The 24,943-nt window shown below is 39.3% G+C and overlaps 1 protein-coding gene across 13 annotated transcripts in view; it reads right to left on the bottom strand.

Annotated features, from left to right (window-relative positions):
* LOC124797888 (voltage-dependent L-type calcium channel subunit beta-1) overlaps positions 1–24,943 on the bottom strand; it is a 739,772-nt gene that overhangs the window by 63,395 nt on the left and 651,434 nt on the right. For all 13 annotated transcript variants that reach the window (XR_007016895.1, XR_007016898.1, XR_007016894.1 and 10 more), the window contains exon 7: positions 12,345–12,512. Coding sequence is in view for 8 of the 13 variants with exons in the window: in XM_047260987.1 (XP_047116943.1) it covers positions 12,345–12,512 (168 nt within the window). In the remaining 5 variants the exon portion in view is untranslated. The remainder of the gene's footprint in view (positions 1–12,344; positions 12,513–24,943) is intronic.

Genomic DNA, 24,943 nt, shown 5'->3' with positions numbered 1-24,943 from the left:
TCCCATATCCACAAATGATTTTGAAGCAGAGTTAGATACAATAAAATTTATTGCCACAGCAAATGGCTACAGTCCAATCCTTATTGATTACATCTTGCATAGGAAACAAAAATGGAAAATTATACCCCACCTCTATGCCCCATCTGCTTCCCCATCCACTGTCTGCAACAAATGGTGTACATTACCATATCTAGGAGAGGTATCGCAAATTGTAGCCAAAGAATTAAAAGCATGCAAGTATAGGCTTTTCCACTATTTTAAGAACATGACAGTGCAGTGTATTTTCAACAGCAAAGGTAAGATCCATTATAAGCCAACAGTGGGGTATACAAAATTACCTGTTCTGATTGTGACAAGTTTTACATTGGTCAGTCAGGCAGAGGTATATCAACTAGGCTGCCTGAACATGAACACAGCTGGAGGTTGCAGAATTCTGACTCCACATTTGCTGAGCATGTATTGAGTGAGGGTCACCACTACCAACCACAGTCTCATGTCCTTCACTTGGCAAATAAAGACCAAAAACTCAACTTGCTGGAAGCCCTGGAAATTAACAAACATCTAGCTCACAGTCCTGATCTAATCCTAAATGATCAGACACAGCTCAACACTTACCCTCTTCTAAACTTCACATAATCATCTCTGTTTTTCATTACTTCCCACACTGTCTGCTCCTTCATATTCTCATTTTCCTGTGTTCATTAACATTGACTGAAATTGTCTATGTCATCCATATAAACTGTAGTTTCAATTGTTAAGGCTTTCTTCTAACTGAGACTTGTATTACTTTCCATGTTTTGATACCTCTTGTAGTTGTCTCATCAAATATTGTTTTTATTTTACTGGGTTCATTTATTTAATGCAAAATCTTACAACATCACAGTTTTCAGTAAAATGTTAATGTTTTTCCTGTTTGCTCCTTTTGTATTTGTGTATTGTTCAGCCTCTTTTACGTTTTAAAATGCAGTACCACCACACTCTCAAAGATTGCAATTACAGTATGTTCCCTCACACTCCTCCATTTTCCTGCATTTATGCATTTCTGTTTATCTTATTGATATTGCTCAAGTTCGTTATATATTCTGCAGTTACACTGATAATTCTTTCTTCTTTTAACTGTATCACTCTCCATGTTTTATGCCTCCTGAAGTAGGCTTGTCATGTACTAATTTTATTTTATTTTCTTAGTTTTGTTTGTTAACAGAAGCTGTTATGTAGACATGCTGTTCCTACTTTGTGTTAAAGTTTTTTCCTGCTACTCAGTTTTTATTTTTATTTATTTACTGTTCAAAACTTTTTTACTTTTTACACTGCATTACCAGCACACTGTCAAAGACGTTTCTTACTGTATGTTTCTGCTTCAGCGTAGATGTGCAACTTCTCTTCCAACGTTTTTACAAACATTGTAACTCTTTTGTGACAATACTCAGTAAATGTCTGAAGATGGCCTTGTAAGCCGAAAACCGGTTAACACAATAAAAGCAATACTGCAGAACAAAAGCAAACTAGTGCTTTTCATTTATTAAAAATGCTCTGAAGTTATGCAGGGTGTGTGTAATGTATGTACCTGTAATTATTTGTATTTTTTGTTTCTTATGTAATAAATTTAAAATACGTGAAGTGTCTTCTTTTTCCACCATAAAAAATTGAAAATGTCCCTTTATTCATTCCAACATATGGTAAACCTATGTAGATGGTAATCATCATACAAACATTCGAAACATAAATTCTTGTTGCACTATGGAAAGAAATAACACAAGTTAAGATGTGAATGAAAGACGGGATTGTGTAGAAAACCAAAATTTAAGCAAAATGAGGAATAAAAAAACAGCAGATGAAAAAAAGAATGATAGGAAGTAACAATGAAAGCAAATGAGAAAGTTCATACAACAATTAAAATGGTGTGACAATGGCACAGAAATAAAAAAAATACATTTAAGACATGTAAGTAAATAAACACGATTATCAAAGTAATTTAAATAAGAACTTGAAAATAATAAATGTCAAAGTATCTGATGAGATTTGAACTTACAACCTTCTGCATGTTAACAAGATCCTTTTACAACTAAACTACACCACCAGTTTATGCAGTACTGTGTTTAAGGCACTAGCGTATCATGTGAAATTCCAGTGGTTTCAAACCAGGAATCCCACCACTGGGAACCTCTACTTGTTAGTCACTACCCGTAAGTGCAAGCAACAAATACAATGATTACTCAAGTCATTCATTTAACAACAAAATAATCAAGAATGAACAATAATAATAATTATTCGCAGCAGCTGCTCAAAGTGACCTCCTCCAGCATGAACAAACATGTTGCAATCCTATGTCATGGAGCCTGCAAGTTTTCTGAAGTCAAAGGTTTCCCTGTTTTCATCAAAGACTAAAATTATCCTCCCAAGAAGCTCTTTTATGGTGTCTATTGGAGTGGCATTGAAAATGTTCTTCACATGCCCCCACAGATAACAATCTAAAGGTCTAACATCTGGCAAATGAGCTGGCCAGGGAACTAGATCACTTTGGCGAATCTAACTCTATGGATATGAATCATCTAAATGTTCTGACAAGAGCAAAGTGCGGTGATGCGCTATCATTTTGGTGTGACATTACCCGATGGATTGGTTGGGTTGTGTGGGGGAAGAGACCAAACAGCAAGGTCGTCACTCTCATCGGATTAGGGAAGGATGGGGAAGGAAGTTGACCGCGCCTTTTCAAAGGAACCATCCCGGAATTTGCCTGGAGCGATTTAGAGAAATCATGGTAAAGCTAAATCAGAATGGCCGGATGCGGGATTGAACCATCATCCTCCCGAATGCGAGTCCAGTGTGCTAACCATTGCGCCACCTTGTTCGGTTTACTCGATGGACTACCAGAAGGACATCATCTATATACAACAGAAAGTCATTTACATGGAATGCTAAATATGTCCATTCATTTAAATGGGGTGGTAGTAGAATAGGCCCCAACAAATAGTTGTCTACAATACCTGCCCAAATGTTCACGCCAGCTTATGGTGATATGACTTTGCACACATGCTATGTATAATTTCAATGTTCCACATGTGGCTGTATAGAGAGCTGAATGGCCCTTCTCTTGTGAAACATACTTCATCTGTCCACAACACCCTCATTTTGAAATTAGGAATTTTTATGCACTGATTTCCCTTCTCTTGTGAAACATGCTTCATCTGTCCACAACACCCTCATTTTGAAATTTGGAATTCTGATGCACTGATTTAAGTACCAAATATTGTTCTTTCTGTTGGCGGTACAGAAATAGGTTTTGGTCATATAGGATGCCCAGTACTACAGTGAGTGAAATTTATGGTGACAGCTGGTAGCAGGATTAAAACAATCATATTAAAAATGTTTTCTTCACACTGAACAGTCTACATGCTGTTGTCGTCCAGTGTGAACTCTGTTCACAACAAAACTTCCGGTCTCCTTTAATTGTCTATCAACTACTATAAACTTATTCACACATGGAATAATGTGGTTCGGAAATCTATCACTGTAAACTTTGTGGGCCTCCAGTGCATTTTGACATGCAGCACAGTGTGCCACGTGCACATTGGCATATTCATTGAAGTGCTAGCTCCCATGGTTATCTCATCTGTGTACATTCGCAGCTGAACAAACACACTTCCAACAACCACCGATTCTGAAGATGATCAAATGACTAACAGATAGAAGCCTGCCACTGTTATCATAGTACAGATAGTAGTGCACGAGATTCCTGAGCCACTGACTTGGTTTCACTCCTACAGTCAGTTGTTTAATGTTTATATTGCTCTCTTGTTTGGTTTGAGGAAACTGAATGAAGAACATGTCTGACATCATCATCTCGAGTAGGCTTCTAGAATTTGTGTGAGCGATGAGCTCACTGGCTAACTTCAATGCTAAATAACTTGGAAATGGTGCAGCATGTCAATTTTTTTTCTTAACAATTATTGCTCATCACAACCCCACCCCTGCAACACATTTACAAGATTTTTCTTTATCCTTCCCATATTATTGTTTTTCCATAACAGACTGCCCATAGTTTGCATAATACACAGACTGATTTTCCCACTGACCTGCTAGAGCTTCAACAACTAAATGATTACATAATAATTTAGTCTGAAAAATATAATTTTATGAGTTACACAATCACAAGGTTTGGCAAGGTCACAAAATATACCAAAATGAAAATTTGTCTTCTTTAGATCTACTAGATTTGTATTTGTGAGAACTTGTATTGTTTCTCCTTGGAGATTGCTTTATGAAAACCAAACTGAAGGGCAGTTTGAGTTATGGAAGTAATATGCTATATCACTGTGCTCACTCATTACAGATTTATTACATTTTGCAATCAAAATAGGTGACTAAGATAAGAAAGAAGGATGGAATGTAACAATGTACATGTGTGGGCTTTCAATGAGAATGAGACTGACTGGTGCAAACTGCACTGTGATCTGACCTATGGACCATGAGATATTTCAATTTTGTTTAAGCACTGGAATCAGAATTTGCTGCAGATTTCAATGGCCGAAGGCAACCACTGCATGCAGTAGGCTGCCGAGTGCCTCAGAACTTGCAGGTCATCAGGGCAGGAGTTAGCATGGTATCAGAAAATTTTTGGAGGGTGGCCATAAGATTTTGATGGGAAAAAAATTACAAGTTAGGTGCAATTTTTGGGGACAGACACCGTTTGGCAACAAGTATGTGGACTCATCCATAGTCCTGAGCCCAGGAAAAAGAAAAATAGTCCATTTGAAAATAACTGTTGCACAGAAGTTTGTTTTTATTTAAATGGTGACCAGTTTTGGACCTGTTTAGTCCATTATCAAGCCATCCACTTAATTCCCACATAACACCATAATGCGTGTACACTGGCAACATTGCTTGTATAGGTGGCTGAGTGCCAGGCAGTCATAGACAAACGGTATCTTGCACTCAACCACTCACACAAGCAATGTGACCAATGTACACACGTTATGGTGTTGTATAAGACTTACATGGATGGCTTCATAATGGACTGTGATGGTCTTAAACTTCTGTGCAACGTCGACAATTTTGTAACTTTATTGAAACAGTCGTATTGTGAATGGCTGTACATGGGAATTTGTAGCACAGATAGCTAATTTCTTATACCATACCCCAGCTTAGTGAGGATAGCGTAAGTAAATGTGAAGACTGAGTAAAACCTACACCTATACAGTACATTGCCTGTGGGCTGTCTTTCAACTTATTTACACTCTGCTTCCAACTAAAATACAAATTACACATAAATAATATAAAATACAGTGTGTTCAACATAAAAGAGACACTGTAATTTAATTTATACTGTAAGTATGATTTTATTAGCAAACTTACACCATAAGTTGCTATAAATTACAGTAGGTGTTGGAAATGTTCTCCATCCATTTCTACACCCTTGACACGTCTGACCTTGTTCCTGCTACTCTTGTTAGCTTTACACTATCTATTTCATTGATGAATTTTGTAGTCTTTGTCTTCAATTCCTGCATGGTAAGTGGATTGCCTCTGTAAACAATATATTTTAAGTAGCCCCACAGAACAAAGTCTGGACTATTAATATCAGGGGGTTGTGGTGGCCACAATCCTGTCAAAATGATTCTTTCTCAAAGAAAAGTAGAGTGAGCTGTATGGCTGTTTTGTAGCAACCAGCAGCCACACTCATCCTCTTGCAGTAAGGCTATGAACTGTTGGATAATGTCTTGGTAGATGACAGCATCCACAGTTGTTTCAAAAAACAAAGATCCTATTACTTATTGCATTGAGTGAGGTGTTGTCTTTCACTGAAACAAACTGAGCCAGTGGGACACAATTCCCCAGTTTTGGGGAAACATGTTTTATTTGGTGTCAAGAGGAGGCAAACACAAAATGATAGGGGTCTATCAGTCACTGCCAATTCAAACTTATGGCGAATGATGATACTCCTTAGGGAAGTGGCATCCAGGGACAGGAAAGGACACCAGCCACACTCAGTGTGTATGCCTGAGGGCCTCACTCGACATGTTGAAGCTATTCCAGCAGCCACTGGGGGAAGAGGGTGCAACCAACAGCAGACTGTGGTGCACATTGGAAAAAATGATGCTTGTCACCTGGTCTCCAAGGTCATTCTTGGGTCATTCCGGCAACTGGCGGAGAAGGTTGAGAAGGCCAGCCTTACACATGGAGTTTCAATGAATCTCGCAATTTGCAGCATTGTCCCCAGAACTGATCATGGCCCTTTGGTTCTGAGTCAAGTGGAGGGACTGAACCAGAGACTTGGAAGGTTCTTTGACAAGCTAGGCTGTGAATTCCTGGACTTGCACCACAGGGTTCAGAGCTACAGGGTACCTCTAATGGGTCAGGTGCGCACTACACATTAGAGGCTGCTACTCAGGTAGCTGACTGTGCATGGGGTGCACACGAGGGTTTTATAGATTAGGCAATTCTCCATCCAATCCAGATAATGATAGTTGTAGGAAACCCAAAAGCATGAGTGCAAGGTCAAAAACAAGGCCTCCCACAGGTGAAAGTATTAAAATTCTAATGGTAACCTGCTGAAGCATTTGCAACAAAGTGTCACAGTTTGAAGTGGTCATGAAAAGCAGTGAAGCTCACACAATACTACATTCAGAAAGCTGGTTAAAATCTGAAACTGATAGCAGTGAAATTTTGGGGCAAATTTTAAGTGTATATTGAGAGGGTAGGCAAAGGTGAAATAGAAGTGGTGTATTTGTTGCAGCAGACAAGAAACTCAAACCCTCCAATATAGAAATTCTGGCTGCATGTAATACTGTTTTGGCAAGACTCAGTATCAGGGAGGGGCATAAAATGATAATTCGATCTGTCTATCGCCTACCAGAGTCAACTCCTGATGTATCCAAAAAACCTCAGTTCATTTGTAGGTAAGTTCCCAAATCATACTGTAATTATCCATGCAGACTTTAATCATCAAACAGTTAAATGGGAAAATTACAGTTTTGTTAGTGGTGGGCATAGTAAGACATCCTGTGAAACATTACTAAATGCCTTCTCTGACAACTACCTAGAACAGATAGGAGCTGCACTCATGGTGGAAATATATTGGATCTAATGGCAACAAGTACACCTGACACATTTGAGGATGTCCACATCAAAACTGGTATCAGTGACCATGATGTGGTTATGACAACAATGATTATCAAAGTACAAAGGACAACTAAAGCAAGCAGCAAGATATACATGTTCAGTACACGCGATAAAAAAATTGGTAATGTCATACCTCAATGAGGAACGTGAAACTTCCAACACAGGACAGGAGCATGTAGAGGAACTACGGCTTAAGTTTAAATGAATAAGTGACCACGCATTGGACTGGCATGTACCCAGTAGAACAATTCATAATGGGAGAGATCCTCCATTGTGTACAATCACTGTAAACTTATAAGGAAACAGAGATTACTGCATAACAGGTGTAAAACTAACGATAGGGCTATAGACTGAGAGAAGCTCAATGAAATGTGTTTGGCTGTCAAGAGAGCAATGTGTGATGCCTCCAGTGACTACTGTAGTAGAATACTGTCAAATGATATTTCACAAAATCCAAAGAAATTCTGGTTGTGTGTAAAGACTATTCATGGCTCCACAATTAGTATGCAGTTCCTAGTGAATGAGACAGAAACTCAAACTGAGGACAGGAACACAAAAGCTAAAATGCTTAACTCTGTTTTCAAATGTTCCTTTACAAAGGAATACCCAGGAGAATTGCCCCAATTTAATCCTCATACCACTGAAAAGATGAATGAAATAAGTATTAATGTCAGTGGTGTTGAGAAATAACTGAAATTGCTGAAACTAATCAAAGCTCCAGGGCCCAATGGAATCCCTGTCAGATTCTAACTGAACTTGCAGCTGAGTTGGCCCCTCTTCTGACTGCAATCTACCATACAGCCCTCAAACAAAAAATCACGCAAAGTTCTTGGAAAGAAGCACAGGTCACATCCATCTACAAGAAAGGTAAAAACTTAACATAATGAAAAAACTTAGTATCCTCTGATAATAATATCAATGAGTCACTGTTGGAATCCACCAATTCATACAAATACCTGGGTGTTATACTTTGTAGGGATATGAAATGGAAGGCTCAGTCATGGGTGAAGCAGGTGGTATACTTCAGATTATTGGTAGAATACCGGGAAACTGCAGTCTGCAAAGGAGACTGCTTATAAATTACTTGTGATCCACGAAACTACCATCCAATATTCTTGACGCAGATTTGTTGTAGATTCTTAGAACATATTCTGAGCTCAAACATAATGAGATATCTTGAAGAGAATGACCTCCTCAATGCCAACCAGCATGGATTACAAAAAAATTGATCATTTGAAACCCAACTTGCACTATTCTCACATGACACGGAAAACTTAGGATCACGACAGTCACATAGACACAGTATTTCCTGATTTCTGGAAAGCATTTGAATCTGTACCACACCAACACTTATTGTCAAATGTACGATTGTACATGATATCAAGTGAAATTTGTGACTGGACTGAGAACTTTGTAGTAGGGAAGATGCAGCATGTTATCTTGGGTGGAGAGTCATCGTCAGATGTAGAAGTAACTTCAGGTGTGCCCCGGGACATGTGTTGGGACCCTTGCTGTTCATGTTGCATAGTAATGGCCTTGCAGACAATAGTATAATGGTAACTTCAGTCTTTTTGCACATGATTCGGTTATCTTTAATGAAGTACTATCTGAAAGAAGCTGCATACATATTCAGTTAGATCTTGAAAAGATTTCAAAGTGATTCAAAGACTGACAACTTGCTTTACATGTTCAAAAATGCAAAATTGTGCACTTCACAAAATGAAAAAATGTAGTGTCCTATGATAATAATATAAGTCTGAATCAGCCAACTCATACAAATATTTGGGTGTAACACTTGGTAGGAATGTGAAATGGAATGCTCAATCATGGGTAAAACAGGTGGTGTACTTCAGCTTATTAGTAGAATACTGGAGAAATGCAATTAGTCTACAAATCACTTGTGCAACCAGTTCTAGAATATTGCTCAAGTGCGTGGGGCCTGTACCAAATAGCACTAACGGGGGATATTGAATGTATACACAGAAGGGCAGCATGAATGGTCACAGGTTTGTTTGATCTGTGGGAAAGTGTTGCAGAGATGCTGAAGGAATTGAATTGGAAGACTATCGAAGATAGACATAAACTATCCCGAGAAAGTCCATTAGCAAAATTTCAAGAACCGATTTTAAATTATGAATCTAGGAATATACTACAATCCCCTATATATCACTCACATAGGGATCATGTGGCTAAGATTAGAATAATTACTGCATGCATAGAGGCATTCAAACAATTATTCTTCCCACACTCCATAGGTGAATGGAATGAGAAGGCACCTTAACAAATTGTACAGTGGGACATAGCCCCTGTCACGCACCTCACAGCGGTTTGCAGAGTATAGAGGTAGGTGTGGATGCAGATTGAAGCCATACCCCATATGCCAATTTTTTGTGTGTGTACAGGAGACAGTGAAAGTGTGTGGGTTGCCAGTACTGCAGGTCCAGTAGTTCTGGCTATTAACACAATTACCAAAATGAAAACAAACTTCACCTGTGAAAAAACACTTGCTCTAAAATACCAATGTTGCCACTAATAGGGTTTTGAACCACTGACAATAGTGAACCCTTCTGACATAGTCAGCATTATTGAGCTCATGGAAAACCTGCATGCAGTACAGGTATCATTTCAGTATTCCTCTCACTGCAATGTAGACTGAACCAAGTGAAATGTTCTTTTCCTGGCTTGATCTCTGCAAAGATTTATGGGGAGAAGTTGTCACCACTGCTTTTATATCCTGAATGAACTGCATACAGAGCTCTGTCTGGCATGTTTCTTGTCTAACACCAAATCCATTTCCAAAGTTCTGAACAACATTTTTCACGGGTTGCTCTTTTTCAAATGTTTCTGTAAACTTTTGCTGACACATGTCATGAGATGTCATCATGAAATAAGTTTTAGCCATGAATACATGCTCTTCAACAGTTATCCACATTTTAATAAACAACAAGACATGATGATGCAACCTTGTTCAAAAGCCAATGCTCAACAGTGACTGGCACAACTTAAGTGTGAAGGCAACAAACAGCCCTCCTGCTCCAGTCACATCAACCATATAAAAATTATTTCACTCAAGTCACACCAACAGATGCCTTTCAATGACAATATTCATATAGTATAAATTACTGAAAGATGGGCTAGTATAACAATGGAAAATATCTTCTTTCTTTCCTTCTCATCCTATCCGATAAGTCTTCCCTGACCCGGGGGGTTCTGGGTGGCTTTTCCAAACTCTACCCCTTTCCCTAAACCTCTCCAGTCCTTTTCCTTCATCCCTCTTCCTGTCCGCCCCGATAGCTGAGTGGTCAGCATGACGGATTGCCATCCTACAGGCCCGGGTTCAATTCCTGGCTGGGTCGGGGATTCTCTTCGCTCAGGCACTGGGCGTTGTGTTGTCTTCATCATCATTTCATCCCCATTCAGCGTGCAGGTCACCCCATGTGGCGTCGAATGTAATAAGACCTGCATCGAGGCAGCCGGACCTACCCTGTAAGGGGCCTCCCGGCCATGACGCCGAACACTCATTTCCATTTCCATCCCTCTTCCTTCCCCTTCAATGCTTCTGCCAAAAGAAGGAGCAACTGGCTCTGAAAGCTTGCATACCTAAAAACTTTTCTTATACGTGTGTTCTCCTGCCGCCACTTTGCGAGTAGATTTTTTTTTTATCTATACAATTACATTACTGAAAGATTGGGACTCTTAAGATGACTGCACTGTATGACCAACATTTTTCATTTCAGCCCGTAACTATAGTAATTTTTACTGATGGTTACAGTATAGGCACACTTCTGAGTGTTTGCTATATTTCTAGCTTCATTCAGGACAAAACACTCATTAACTAATACTGTAACCCCCTACATTCTCCCTCTTTTCCTCTCTAATTTTTTAACTTTTTCTCAGTGTGCTTAGTGTGTACTGCACGTGAGGTCATCCGATACTTGATACGTCTTATTTTAATTGACAAATATAGTAATGTTAGCCAAAAGAATCCGTAGAAGCTTTTATGGAAATGCATAGTGGGTGCAAATAAAGGGACTGGCACGGAAAAGCAACTTGCTGAAAAACAGCTTGTTATGATGACAACAAACTATGCAAATGCCTTTTGCTCTTTACCTCAATATTCATTCACCCATCCAGTCTTTGTAAACATCATGTTCCACAATACCCATCATGAAGGAGAGCCTTCAGGAATGTGAACTGAGACAAGTTACACATTAACAGCCAGAGGCAACCACTGTGGCTACTTTCATAAAGCATATTAACAACATATTATAACTAGTGCTAATTTACTCAAACTGATAGTTTCAGTAATTACTTCTAGATTACTTTATAGATGAATGTTACCAAAAAAGTCACTGCACCTCCTCAAATACTGTTCAGCTGTTGTTTAACCTGATACTTTAAACAAAGCACTTGTGCAACTTTGTACAGTCCACTAAAATCTGTCTACATACATGCAAAAGTAGCAAGCATTATAGTACAAATATTAGTATCATGTAGAATTTACAACATTAAATTCAAGATTTCTGTAAGTTGTAGGAGTGTCAAATAAGATATTCATTGATTCTTTTTTTTCCATTGGTAATCTGTGGTAGACTTTTGCGGCATAATATAAAACTTTATTCCGAGCCTTAGAATTGGATGCATTGTCTGTATGAAACTTACTTCTACTTCTAGTATTATGGTTTGCAAATGACTGTGTTCATTCTAAGTGCACTCTTATTATTAGCTACAAATGCCATCAACGAATGTATGCAGAAGCTTCTGCAAGATATTTGGGTGTCTACTCTACACACTATTCTTATTGCACACTTACATAGAACACACACACTTTTTTCCTTAACTTCAACTCTTCATAAGATTATGCTACAGGACAGAACTGAGAGGAAGTATGCTAGCAAACCTGTCTGCCGGTCAAAATGTTGCGAGACATTTCAGAGCAAAAGGCATGCATAACTGAGCTTTTTGACTAACTTATTCACATAAACATCTTACAAGATGTTCTCATTGTTATGGTCAACACTGTGATGCTCATTCACGGCTTTCACAAAAACATATTTCCATCATTGTTCTCTCCGTACTTCAACTTTCTATAGCACATATTCATTACAAGGAAATATGCACCAGTGGATATTTACCATCCGTCAGTATTTTTCCTGAATTATTGTAGGGCATGCAAGCTACTTAGACACCTACTTAATTTCTACATGGAAAGTATAATTCACCTCGAGATATTCGGCGATGTGTTCACATGCATCATCTAGTTGATTTTCATCTAAAATGACATCAAACATCTCCTGTGGACACTGTGCTAGTTTCTCTGCAGCAACCATTTGCACATTGAGATGTCGAGCTTGCGATTTTCCTCTAGACTTTATCAACCGCTGAAGCACCTGCAAGTAAATATAAAAAACACACACATGGTGAATATATCTTGAACAACAGCAAAAACATATAGTCTGATTATATGTCACAGATTTCCACACAGATACGTAGAAATTTGTCAAACACAAATGATGGAAATGACTAATGCTTTTTATTGTTTCTATAAGAGCTATAAATCAGTACAGACATGATGCAAAATTATGGAGTAGTTCACTGAATATAGCAGCCACTGATGGGCCGAATGGCTGCAAAGCAGTCTTACACAATAAAAGTAACATGCATGCAGATCAAAGATCAACTGAAGGATTCAAGGCTGCTTCATAAACTCACAATCAATCAGTCACCTTTCAACCTAACTTAAAACTCCACTTACATTACAGGTAAGTCGTTAACACGTCTAAGATTTCGTATTAACATTCATTGACATTGCCAAATCACAACCAAACTAACGTAGACCCCGTACTATGATACAGATCAGTTTGTCAAAAAACCTAACTTCGAAAAACTCACAGAGCCAGAAAATAAATATGGCATCGTCAGTGTTCCATTCTCTTTCTTTTCGCACATATATGGCATCACGTGCTACATCCTAATTGCACTACAGGATGAAGCCAGCAATTTAGGGTTGGTAGTTTGTTGACCCCACGTCTACATCATCTCTATTCGATAGCTGACGATGGGTAGGCCTGTATCTTCATACACACTCCATCCTGGATCTCTCTCACTCAATTTATTTTTCCTTCCACCCCGTGGATTAAAAAAGAAAAAAACAAAAAAACTGGCATCCTGAACAAGGAGCAGTTGCAATCAAAACACGTTTCACTTTTCCATCAAAACATACTACTTATGCAATCGAAGCCGGTGGAACGACTGTTGAAGAATGAAGATACGTTTTTCATGTCAGTACATGAAACAATAAAATGTAAGGTATTTATGCAATCGCGCAAAATGTAACAGATCATTTGGAAGTTACCAAAATTGATCAGATGCATGGATGCAAACCAGCACCCATATACCATTACTGTAGGCGTAATATTAAGTCCCAGCCCATAAGTAATGCAGCCAACCGTCCTGGATTTTGCGAGACCTTCCCCGATTCTGCCGCGCAGTTCCGCAATGGAAATTAAATATAATTGTATGAAGCTGGTATCTGTACAGATATCACTGATGATCTTGCAAGCTCTCGAAGAATGAAGGTATAATGAAATCTAGACCTTTCGCTGCTTACGGGCCATATACGCAAGAGGTCCCGGGTTCGAGTCCCGGCCGGGGCACACATTTTTCAACTGTCCCCGTTGATATTTATCAACGCCTGTAAGCAGCGAAAGATCTAGATTTCATAATAACTTAATATAAGTGTCCCGCAAAATGCCTAATTTGTTCTGCATTCCGGGCAATTTTCACACTCCACCAGCTGCGGTTATTCACACGTGCCGTAAGCACTGCGAATAAAGATATGATCTAGGATTTATGAGTGTGATTATGTGCAGTACCCTTTATTGTCTAGTATACATAAAAAATACAAATATATAGTACCACTTGGTGAAACACCACTTGCTGTTAGCCCAGGGTGACCACTCTTAGTTCTCTAATGCTGGCAGCGATCTGAAAAACAATAGGTTCCAGACGAAGCATTCCGGGTAATGCCGCATTTGAACGGGCGATTGTTTAGGTTGTAAATTAGTCCGCCTGGAGACTTGACATTGTTGCTTTGTGTTTGCGTGCTTCGCCGAGGTCGGTAAACGAATTTTCTTGTTTTACTTAGCAATCCCGCAGACTGTCACAAAGCGAAATTGCCAATTAACGAAGGACTTGCAAAAGGAGTTCACTTTTTTACAGAAGTGTACAACATCTGCAGAAGTGCGGTGCAAAAAGTGTAGTGGGGTGTTCTCCGGTGCTCATGGCGGTAAACACGATATACAATGTCATTTAACATGTAACAAATATAAAAGGACGCAGTCTGCTGCAGGTACATCATCACTCTCAACTTACTTTCGTCAGGAAAACTTCGCTGACAACAAAGAGCTTGCAAGAGCCGAAGGTTTGTTGACTTTCCACACGGTAAGTCACAATCAGAGTTCTAGATCGATGGAATGCACTTCTAAATTGATTCAAATAGTGTTGCAAAAGAAGTTTCGCTGCGGGAAAACTTAAGTGAGAAGCAATAATAAAGAACGTGATAGCACCTTTTTCTTTAGATAATCTACAGATAGAACTTAAAGACGTTCCATTTATCTGTAGGGACGTCTCAGACCACAAAGACCTCAAAATATTTCCAATACTAGTGCGGTACTTTCATCCAATGACGGGAATTAATGTAAAAATATAAGCTTTCCTGAATTTACCTGGTGAAACTGCAGTTATTGTATATGATTCTTTAATGGACATTCTGGAATAACATGGGCTTAAGAAGAAAGCCAGGGGAATTTGTGCAAATAATGCCAATACAAATTTTGACCGAGTTCAACGTGAAGAACCATGCAAGGTGTTCTTCACACTTCAAGAGGGGTTAGGGAGAAAAATAGTTTGCGTGGTGTGCTGGGCATATTGCACACAACGTTATACGAACATCAGCAGATTTGTTACCAGTGGACGTAGAATTTATTGTTACGAAGATTTATTCGTATTTTTATATATGCACAGTGCGTTTAGAAGCTCTCAAAATTTTCACACGAAAAGAGTTAAGAAGTCTTGCGGAGAGTGGGAAAATCGACAAAAAATATTTTATGGAATGTATATGTAACTTCTAGCCTATGATAGCTGCATCAAGTACCTACAGAAGTATATGCATCAGTACAATGAATTCGAAGTATATGCCTTTATTGCAGGTGGTCGCTCATGTCGGCACCAATGATGTGTGTCATTATGGATCGGAGGAAATCCTCTCTGGCTTCCGGCGGCTATCTGATTTTGTGAAGACTGCCAGTCTCGCTAGCGGGATGAAAGCAGAGCTCTCCATCTGCAGCATCGTCGACAGGACTGACTGCGGACCTTTGGTACAGAGGTGAGTGGAGGGTCTGAATCAGAGGCTCAGACGGTTCTGCGACCGTGTGGGCTGCAGATTCCTCGACTTGCGCCATAGTGTGGTGGGGTTTCGGGTTCCGCTGGATAGGTCAGGAGCCCACTACACGCAGCAAGCGGCTACACGGGTAGCAGGGGTTGTGTGGCGTGGACTGGGCGGTTTTTTAGGTTAGACGGCCTCGGGCAAGTACAGAAAGGGCAACAGGCTCAAAGGGCGCGGGGCAAAGTCAGGACATGCGGGGACCAATCAGCAATCGGTATTGTAATTGTAAACTGTCGAAGCTGCATTGGTAAAGTACCGGAACTTCAAGCGCTGATTGAAAACACCGAAGCTGAAATCGTTATTGGTACAGAAAGCTGGCTGAAGACAGAGATAAATTCTGCAGAAATTTTTACAAAGGTACAGACGGTGTTTAGAAAGGATAGATTGCACGCAACCGGTGGTGGCGTGTTTGTCGCTGTAAGTAGTAGTTTATCCTGTAGTGTAGTAGAAGCGGATAGTTCCTGTGAATTATTATGGTTGGCGGTTACACTCAACAACCGAGATAGGTTAATAATTGGCTCCTTTTACCGACCTCCCGACTCAGCAGCATTAGTGGCAGAACAACCGAGAGAAAATTTGGAATACATTTCACATAAATTTTCTCAGCATGTTATAGTCTTAGGTGGAGATTTCAATCTACCAGATATAGACTGGGACACTCAGATGTTTAGGACGGGTGGTAGGGACAGAGCATCGAGTGACATTATACTGAGTGCACTATCCGAAAATTACCTCGAGTAATTAAACAGAGAACCGACTCGTGGAGATAACATCTTGGACCTACTGATAATAAACAGACCCGAACTTTTCGGCTCTGTAAGTGCAGAACAGGGAATCAGTGATCATAAGGCCGTTGCAGCATCCCTGAATATGGAAGTAAATAGGAATATAAAAAAAGGGAGGAAGGTTTATCTGTTTAGCAAGAGTAATAGAAGGCAGATTTCAGACTACCTAACAGACCAAAACGAAAATTTCTGTTCCGACACTGACAATGTTGAGTGTTTATGGAAAAAGTTCAAGGCAATCGTAAAATGCGTTTTAGACAGGTACGTACCGAGTAAAACTGTGAGGGACGGGAAAAACCCATCGTGGTTCAACAACAAAGTTAGGAAACTACTGCGAAAGCAAAGAGAGCTTCACTCCAAGTTTAAACGCAGCCAAAACCTCTCAGAAAAACAGAAGCTAAACGATGTCAAAGTTAGCGTAAGGAGGGCTATGCGTGAAGCGTTCAGTGAATTCGAAAGTAAAATTCTATGTACCGACTTGACAGAAAATCCTAGGAAGTTCTGGTCTTACGTTAAATCAGTAAGTGGATCGAAACAGCATATCCAGACACTCCGGGATGATGATGGCATTGAAACAGAGGATGACACGCGTAAAGCTGAAATACTAAACACCTTTTTCCAAAGCTGTTTCACAGAGGAAGACCGCACTGCAGTTCCTTCTCTAAATCCTCGCACAAACGAAAAAAATGGCTGACATCGAAATAAGTGTCCAAGGAATAGAAAAGCAGCTGGAATCACTCAACAGAGGAAAGACCACTGGACCTGACGGGATACCAATTCGATTCTACACAGAGTACGCGAAAGAACTTGCCCCCCTTCTATCAGCCGTGTACCGCAAGTCTCTAGAGGAACGGAAGGTTCCAAATGATTGGAAAAGAGCACAGGTAGTCTCAATCTTCAAGAAGGGTCGTCGAGCAGATGCGCAAAACTATAGGCCTATATCTCTGACGTCGATCTGTTGTAGAATTTTAGAAGATGTTTTTTGCTCGAGTATCATGTCGTTTTTCGAAATCCAGAATCTACTATGTAGGAATCAACATGGATTCCGGAAACAGCGATCGTGTGAGACCCAACTCGCTTTATTTGTTCGTGAGACCCAGAAAATATTAGATACAGGCTCCCAGGTAGATGCTATTTTCCTTGACTTACGGAAGGCGTTCGATACAGTTCCGCACTGTCGCCTGATAAACAAAGTAAGAGCCTACGGAATATCAGACCAGCTGTGTGGCTGAATTGAAGAGTTTTTAGCAAACAGAACACAGCATGTTGTTATCAATGGAGAGACGTCTACAGACGTTAAAGTAACCTCTGGCGTGCCATAGGGGAGTGTTATGGGATCATTGCTTTTCACGATATATATCAATGGCCTAGTAGATAGTGTCGGAAGTTCCATGCGGCTTTTCGCGGATGATGCTGTAGTATACAGAGAAGTTGCAGCATTGGAAAATTGTAGCGAAATGCAGGAAGATCTGCAGCAGATAGGCACTTGGTGCAGGGAGTGGCAACTGACCCTTAACATAGATAAATGTAATGTATTGCGAATACATAGAAAGAAGGATCCTTTATTGTATGATTATATGATAGCGTAACAAACACTGGTAGCAGTACTTCTGTAAAATATCTGGGAGTATGCGTACGGAACGATTTGAAGTGGAATGATCATATAAAATTAATTGTTGGTAAGGCGGGTACCAGGTTGATACTCATTGGGAGAGTCCTTGGAAAATGTAGTCCATCAACAAAGGAGGTGGCTTACAAAACACTCGTTCGACCCATACTTGAGTATTGCTCATCAGTGTGGGATCCGTACCAGGTCGGGTTGACGGAGGAGATAGAGAAGATCCAAAGAATAGCGGCGCGTTTCGTCACAGGGTTGTTTGGTAACCGTGATAGTGTTACGGAGATGTTTAGCAAACTCAAGTGGCAGATTCTGCAAGAGAGGCTCTCTGCATCGCGGTGTAGCTTGCTGTCCAGGTTTCGAGAGGGTGTGTTTCTGGATGAGGTATCGAATATATTGTTTCCCCCTACTTGTACCTCCCGAGGAGATCACGCATGTAAAATTATAGAGATTCGAGCGCGCTCGGAGGCTTTCAGACAGTCGTCCTTCCCGCGAACCATACGCGACTGGAACAGAAGAGGGAGGTAATGACAGTGGCACGTAAGGTTGGGTGGCTTTCGGAGTATAAATGTAGTTGTAGATGTAAAAAATAGTCTGAAATGGGCTGATGTGGAGCAGGCGTACCATCAATTAATTGTGCAGATGCCAACGACGGCAACTACAATAGCTGAAGTAGATTGTTTGACGATGTAAACTACATTTCCGAGTACCACAGACTGAAAAACATTCGCGACTATTTTTAACATAGGGTTAACAAAAGGAAGGGAATTGTCATTACATCACGAACCTAAAGCCAACGTCCACCATCTGAAGTAGCCCAAAACTTAGGGTTCGCCGCATACATTTTTCCATGGTTCACCACGGTGATACTTCCTCATAACGTCAAGCTGACGTGCTCGATTTCGACCATGTTGGGTGCTTTAATTTGTAAGGAGACGTAGTTTTTTCATTAAAAAAATGCCAGCTTGCATTGTTTTCGTGGGTACTAATCGATTCGATCGTAGACTAAATTTTAAGGAAATCACATTTCATTCTTAAATGGAGCCGTTCAAGCAATGTTGTGCTCTGTTTGGTTATTCCTGAAAAACTGACAGTTACTGACGAGAAATATTCTGGGAAAAGAAGCAAACAGGCTACTTTGGAAATGCAGGTCTGCATCTTACACAGGTTAAGCGTGTTAGACGGTGGGTTAGGCTATCATTGCTAAACACACTTAGCTACACGTTACAGCAAAATATCCATTTTACGAGGTCTTAAGCGTTTGAGACCATTCCCTTAATTACACTTAAAGCATTCCACGATGATGGAAGATGTTTCAAAAATTATATCTCTTTTTCAACCCTGTAAATTACTATTATTGGCCACACAATGAATGACGCATCATAGGTAAGATTTCAAAGTGATAATACGTGTGAACTGCAGTGAGATTAGCGTACTGACAAACTAATAAAACAAGAACTCTGTCCTGCATGGAGGTCTGCCTCTATGCAGCTCTGCTTCTCCGATACTTCAATAATTGTTCGCTTTTTGACATGTGCAAGATAAGATAGCATGCCTTGCTTCTCTTCTCAATGCACACGTTTATAGGCTAACAAAGAACACGTTAGTAAGTGTTTTGCAAACGTCAACATTAAAAAAGTTGTGTATACGACTTCAAAGTTGAAAATGTGACGAACAAGAAGCAGTGCCAGTAAGCAAACAATCATTGGTTTTGGAGTTCCAGATTGATATACTATTGATACAAGTGGATAAGAGTGGAATGAAATGCGTTACAAAAGCCTACTTTTCACATCGCACCCTCCTCTTCTTGCTTACTCGAAATATATATGTAAGTACAATATAACTTCTACACAATTTCAGTGCAGTAATGTGTTCAGTACAAATATGTGTGTGTGTGTGTGTGTGTGTGTGTGTGTGTGTGCGTGTGTGTGTGTGTGTGTGTAAGTACAATCTAACTTCCGCACCACTTCAGTACAGTAATGTGTTCATTGTAAATAAGTATTATAGTAGTTGTATTACACGTTTATTACCTTATAAATAAATGAAAAACTTTTTTATTTTAAATTCAGTGCATTAGTATTTGTAAAATGATTCTTTCATATAGTGTTCATTAAAAAATGACGATCATTCCACTTGGGACCTGTGGAATGGTACATTAGCTTATTAGTAGTAAATATTTGTCATGTATTGTTGCTTTTCTGACATGTTCTACATCCTGGAGGACCTCCTCACTACGGATCAAATGGAATGAAAGTTAATCTAATCTATCAACAAAAACAAATGACAGTGACAAGACCAAATGTGTCGTATTACTAGAACAAATACGCATTCAAGAACAGAAAAAAGTTCGAAATTACCTTCCTGGCACTACGTTATTCATGCAGGCACTGTAATTTTTAGTATTGTTGCATACACACGACAGAAATAATGAACAAGAACCAATCACAAATAGCAGTCTGCTAAACGCTTTGGGCTACTTAAATTGGCTACAGACCCCGTCCTCTTTGGCTTCAAAACAACGTACAGTGTAAGTCTGTAGTGCCATCTCGCTTCTTTTTTTACCTCCATGGTCGTGATACCAACTGTTGTGAAAGTTTTTATCTTCTGACTATTAGAACGACACTAGCGCCCCTTCTGGTGAGGAAGCCAACACGGTAAGCTTAATGTTTGTCTTCAATTATATTTCTACTTAATTAAGAAAATACTTCTATATTTCTATTCTGGGCATTACTAAACTGTCAAGAGACATGCCTGTTCGCAAATTAAATGTAAAAAGAGCCGTTTCTCACTGATTCTCTGACATAACTTGCAACTTATTCATGAACAAATAAATTCAAACATATGTGAAAGCAAGAAAATATAAACAATTATTTCATGAATGAGAAGCATATGTTTCTGCTCTCTGTTCTCGTTATGGTAGGCATTGTCCTTGACACGTGAGCTTGAACTAAATAAGGGTACTTTTATAATTGTTACTGTATATTGGTCCCCACTAGGATATTTTTAGCTGTTTCTAAAAAAAACTTTGATTCTCAGCCTTGCAATCTGTCAGATAGAGGGAAGCAAATTATTGTTTGTGGGGACTTCAATGTAGATGTTCTTTCAATTTGACATCAGTTATTGATCTTCCTACTAGGGTAGTATGGAAAAGCAGCACACTGATAATGTTTTCATACATCAACATAAATTTAATCAAATAAATTTTTTTCCTGTTGAGAATGCTCTTTCAGACCATGATGCACAGCTAGTTACAGTTTACGACATGTCTCCATACAGTAATGAAAAATTGTCCTACAAAATAGTGTATTCAATTAATGTTTTAACAATTGCAAATTTTAGGGAAAGCTTGCAATGGTTAGACTGGGATGAGAAGTACAGAGAAGCTGATGCTAATTTAAAATTTAGCTTATTTTGTGACACCTTTGTGAGTATATTTGAAAACAGTTGGCTTAAGAAAACAGTGAAATATAATTGTAAGAAATAATCTAAAAAGCCATGGCTTAGTAAAGGGATAAAATTACCCTGTAAACAGAAAAGGGGAATGTACATTATAGCTAGAAGGAGTAATGATCCAGGAACAGTCAAACACTATAAAATCGACAGCACTTTATTAAGGAAAGTTATTAAAATGTTGAGACGTATGTGCATTATGCGTGAGATTAGCACCTCTGGAAGTAAAATTAAAACAATTTGAAATATTATCAAAAGGGAAAAGGGGCAACAGAGAGCACAGGAAGACTGTATTTCTATGAAAGTCAATGAAAAGTTTGTGAACAAAATGTCAAAAGTAGAAAATATTTTTAATATTCATTTTTAAGTGTTGTAGAGAAAATAGGATCCAGCTGTTCATTAGAAAATGCAAGGTTTTATATGGGAGAGACAATACCTACACAATTAGACAAAACTGAAATTCAAGCCACGTCTCCTGAAATTGGGAAAATAATAAATTCACTGGTTAGTAAAAGCTCACATGGAATTGATGGCATTTCCAAAAGAGTACTAAAAGCTTGTTCCCAACAGATAAATATGATTTTGAGCCATATATGTAGTAGCTCACTGAAATAGGGGATAGGTCTGATGCTAACAACTACCACCCAATCTCACAGCTTTATCCGAAATTCTTGAAAAAAAGTAATGTATTCAAATTTAGCCTCACATACTTGTAAAAATGAAGTGCTAACGAAATGTCAATTCGGTTTTCAGAAAGGCTCTTCAACAGATAAATGCTATATATGCTTTCACTGATTAAGTGTTAAATGCCCTGAATAACTGAACATCACCCACTGGGATTTTTTGTGACCTCTCAGAGGCTTTTGACAGTATGAATCATGAAATTCTTCTAGATAAGCTTAAGTATTGTGGTATGAGTGAGACAATGCACAAATCCTTCACTTCATATTTAATTGAAAGAATGCAGAAGGCTGAAATTAACAGTACAGATAGTCTGCAAAAATCAAAATTCAAAGGAACCATCCCAGCATTTGCCTGGAGTGATTTAGGGAAATCACAGAAAACCTAAATCAGGATGGCCGGATGTGGGATTGAACCGTCACCCTCCCGACTGCGAGTCCAGTGTGCTAACCACTGGGCCGCTGCGCTCAGTGTATATTAATGATTTGGTATGCTATATTCATAAAGATGCAAAGCTAGTTATTTTTGCTGGTTATACATGTTTCTGAAGAAGAGAAATTTGTTAACATCGAGTATAGATTTAAGTGTCAGGAAGTCATTTCTGAAAGTATTTGTATGGAGTGTAGCCATGTATGGAAGTGAAACATGGACGATAAATAGTTTGGACAAGAAGAGAATAGAAGCTTTCGAAATGTGGTGCTACAGAAGAATGCTGAAGATTAGATGGGTAGATCACATAACTAATGAGGAAGTATTGAATAGGATTGGGGAGAAGAGAAGTTTGTGGCACAACTTGACCAGAAGAAGGGATCGGTTGGTAGGACATGTTCTGAGGCATCAAGGGATCACCAATTTAGTATTGGAGGGCAGTGTGGAGGGTAAAAATCGTAGAGGGAGACCAAGAGATGAATACACTAAGCAGATTCAGAAGGATGTAGGTTGCAGTAGGTACTGGGAGATGAAAAAGCTTGCACAGGATAGAGTAGCATGGAGAGCTGCATCAAACCAGTCTCAGGACTGAAGACCACAACAACAACAACGACAAATACATGTACAGTAATCACAACCAACAAACAAGAATTAGCTGAGAAAATTTTAAATAATGCCATTGAGAAAAGTATTAAGTGGTTCTTTACAAATGGACTATAACTAAAATTTGAGAAAACTTGGTATATATAGTTCTGTACAGTAAATGGCATAATCTGGCTGATAAATATTGACTTTGAGCAGAAGTTTGTTGCTAAGGTGGAATATTCAAAATTTGTGAGTGTGTGCATTGATGAGAAATTGAATTGGAATAAACACATTGATGATTTGCTGAAACGTTTTAAGCTCAGCTACTTATGCTATCACGGTTACCACAAATTTTAGTGATAAGTATGTCAGTAAATTAGCCTAATATGCCTATTTTCGTTCACTGCTTTCATATGGCACCATATCTTGGAGTAATTCATCACTAACAAAAGTGAGTAACCATAATAATAGCTGGAGCCCTCCCAAGATCACCTTGCAGTCATTTATTTAAGGAACTTGGGATATTCACGGTACCTTTGCAATACATATATTCGCTTATGAAATTTGTTATTAATAACCCATCCCAATTCAAAAATAATATCAAAGTACTTAGCTGCAACACTAGAATAAAAGATGATTCTTACTATTCTGGGTTAAATCTGTTTGGCTCAGAAAGGAGTGAATTATGCTGCCACAAAAATCTTCTGTCATCTACCAAATAGCATTAAAAGTTTGACAGATAGCCAACCCAAATTGGCTCTGAGCACTATGGGACTCAACATCTGAGGTCATCAGTCCGCTAGAACTTAGAACTACTTAAACCTAACTAACCTGAGGACATCACACACATCCATGCCCGAGGCAGGATGCGAACACGCGACCGTAGCGGTCGCGCGGTTCCAGACTGAAGCGCCTAGAACCGCTCGGCCATACCGGCCGGCCCAACCCAAATGAAAAGATTTTCTGGATGACTACTTCTTCTACTCATTTGATGAAATTTTTGTATGAAGTAGGAAAAAAAAAACTATGTTGTGTAAAGAAAACTTATGCTAAGGTGACACATTCCACATCATTACGAAATGTCGTATTCATGATCTATGTAACAAATATTAATGTAGTGTAACAATTTTGTATGGAGTCTAATGATTTGCACTTCCTTACGTTTAACTGTACTGTCTAATACCCGAATACTTTCGTAAATACAAGAACTTTTTCTTCAAAAAAGAACTGTGCTGAAGATATTTGAATTTTGTGGCTTACAAGGGGAAGGCCTCAGACACGGCCAACCGATTCGACTCAGATTTGGCAGGTCGCTTGTGTACAACCTAAAACTAAGGGCTCTAAGTTATTTTGTGTCAACGCCCCCGAAATTGTGAGAAAATCGCCCCTAAAGGTTATGACGAGCAATCGACTCAAAATTGGCGGGATCGATAGATAACTGTAAATAGAGCATTTTTCATCATCAGGTATAGGGTCCGAAAGTGCATACTTTTCCAGAAATTGAGATAAGAAACTTTTACAACTGCCGCTTCTGTACCCACATGGTTAATGCTTTTCGCCGACAGCACCGATAGCGCTACGGCAAAGGTAACTGGCCAGGACTTGGAGAACCCGGGTTCGAATCTCGAAGAAACCTAACGGATGTGATGATGATGTTTGGTTTGTGGGGCGCTCAACTGCGTGGTTATCAGCGCCCGTACAATTATCCAATCTTTGCTCAGTCCAATTTCGCCACTTTCCTGGATGATGATGAAATGATGAGGACAACACAAACACCCAGTCATCTCGAGGCAGGTGAAAATCCCTGACCCCGCCGGGAATCGAACC

Source organism: Schistocerca piceifrons, chromosome 5 (genome assembly GCF_021461385.2).
Source record: "Schistocerca piceifrons isolate TAMUIC-IGC-003096 chromosome 5, iqSchPice1.1, whole genome shotgun sequence".
Taxonomy (NCBI): domain Eukaryota; kingdom Metazoa; phylum Arthropoda; class Insecta; order Orthoptera; family Acrididae; genus Schistocerca; species Schistocerca piceifrons.
This window is presented reverse-complemented; position numbering and strand designations above follow the sequence as displayed.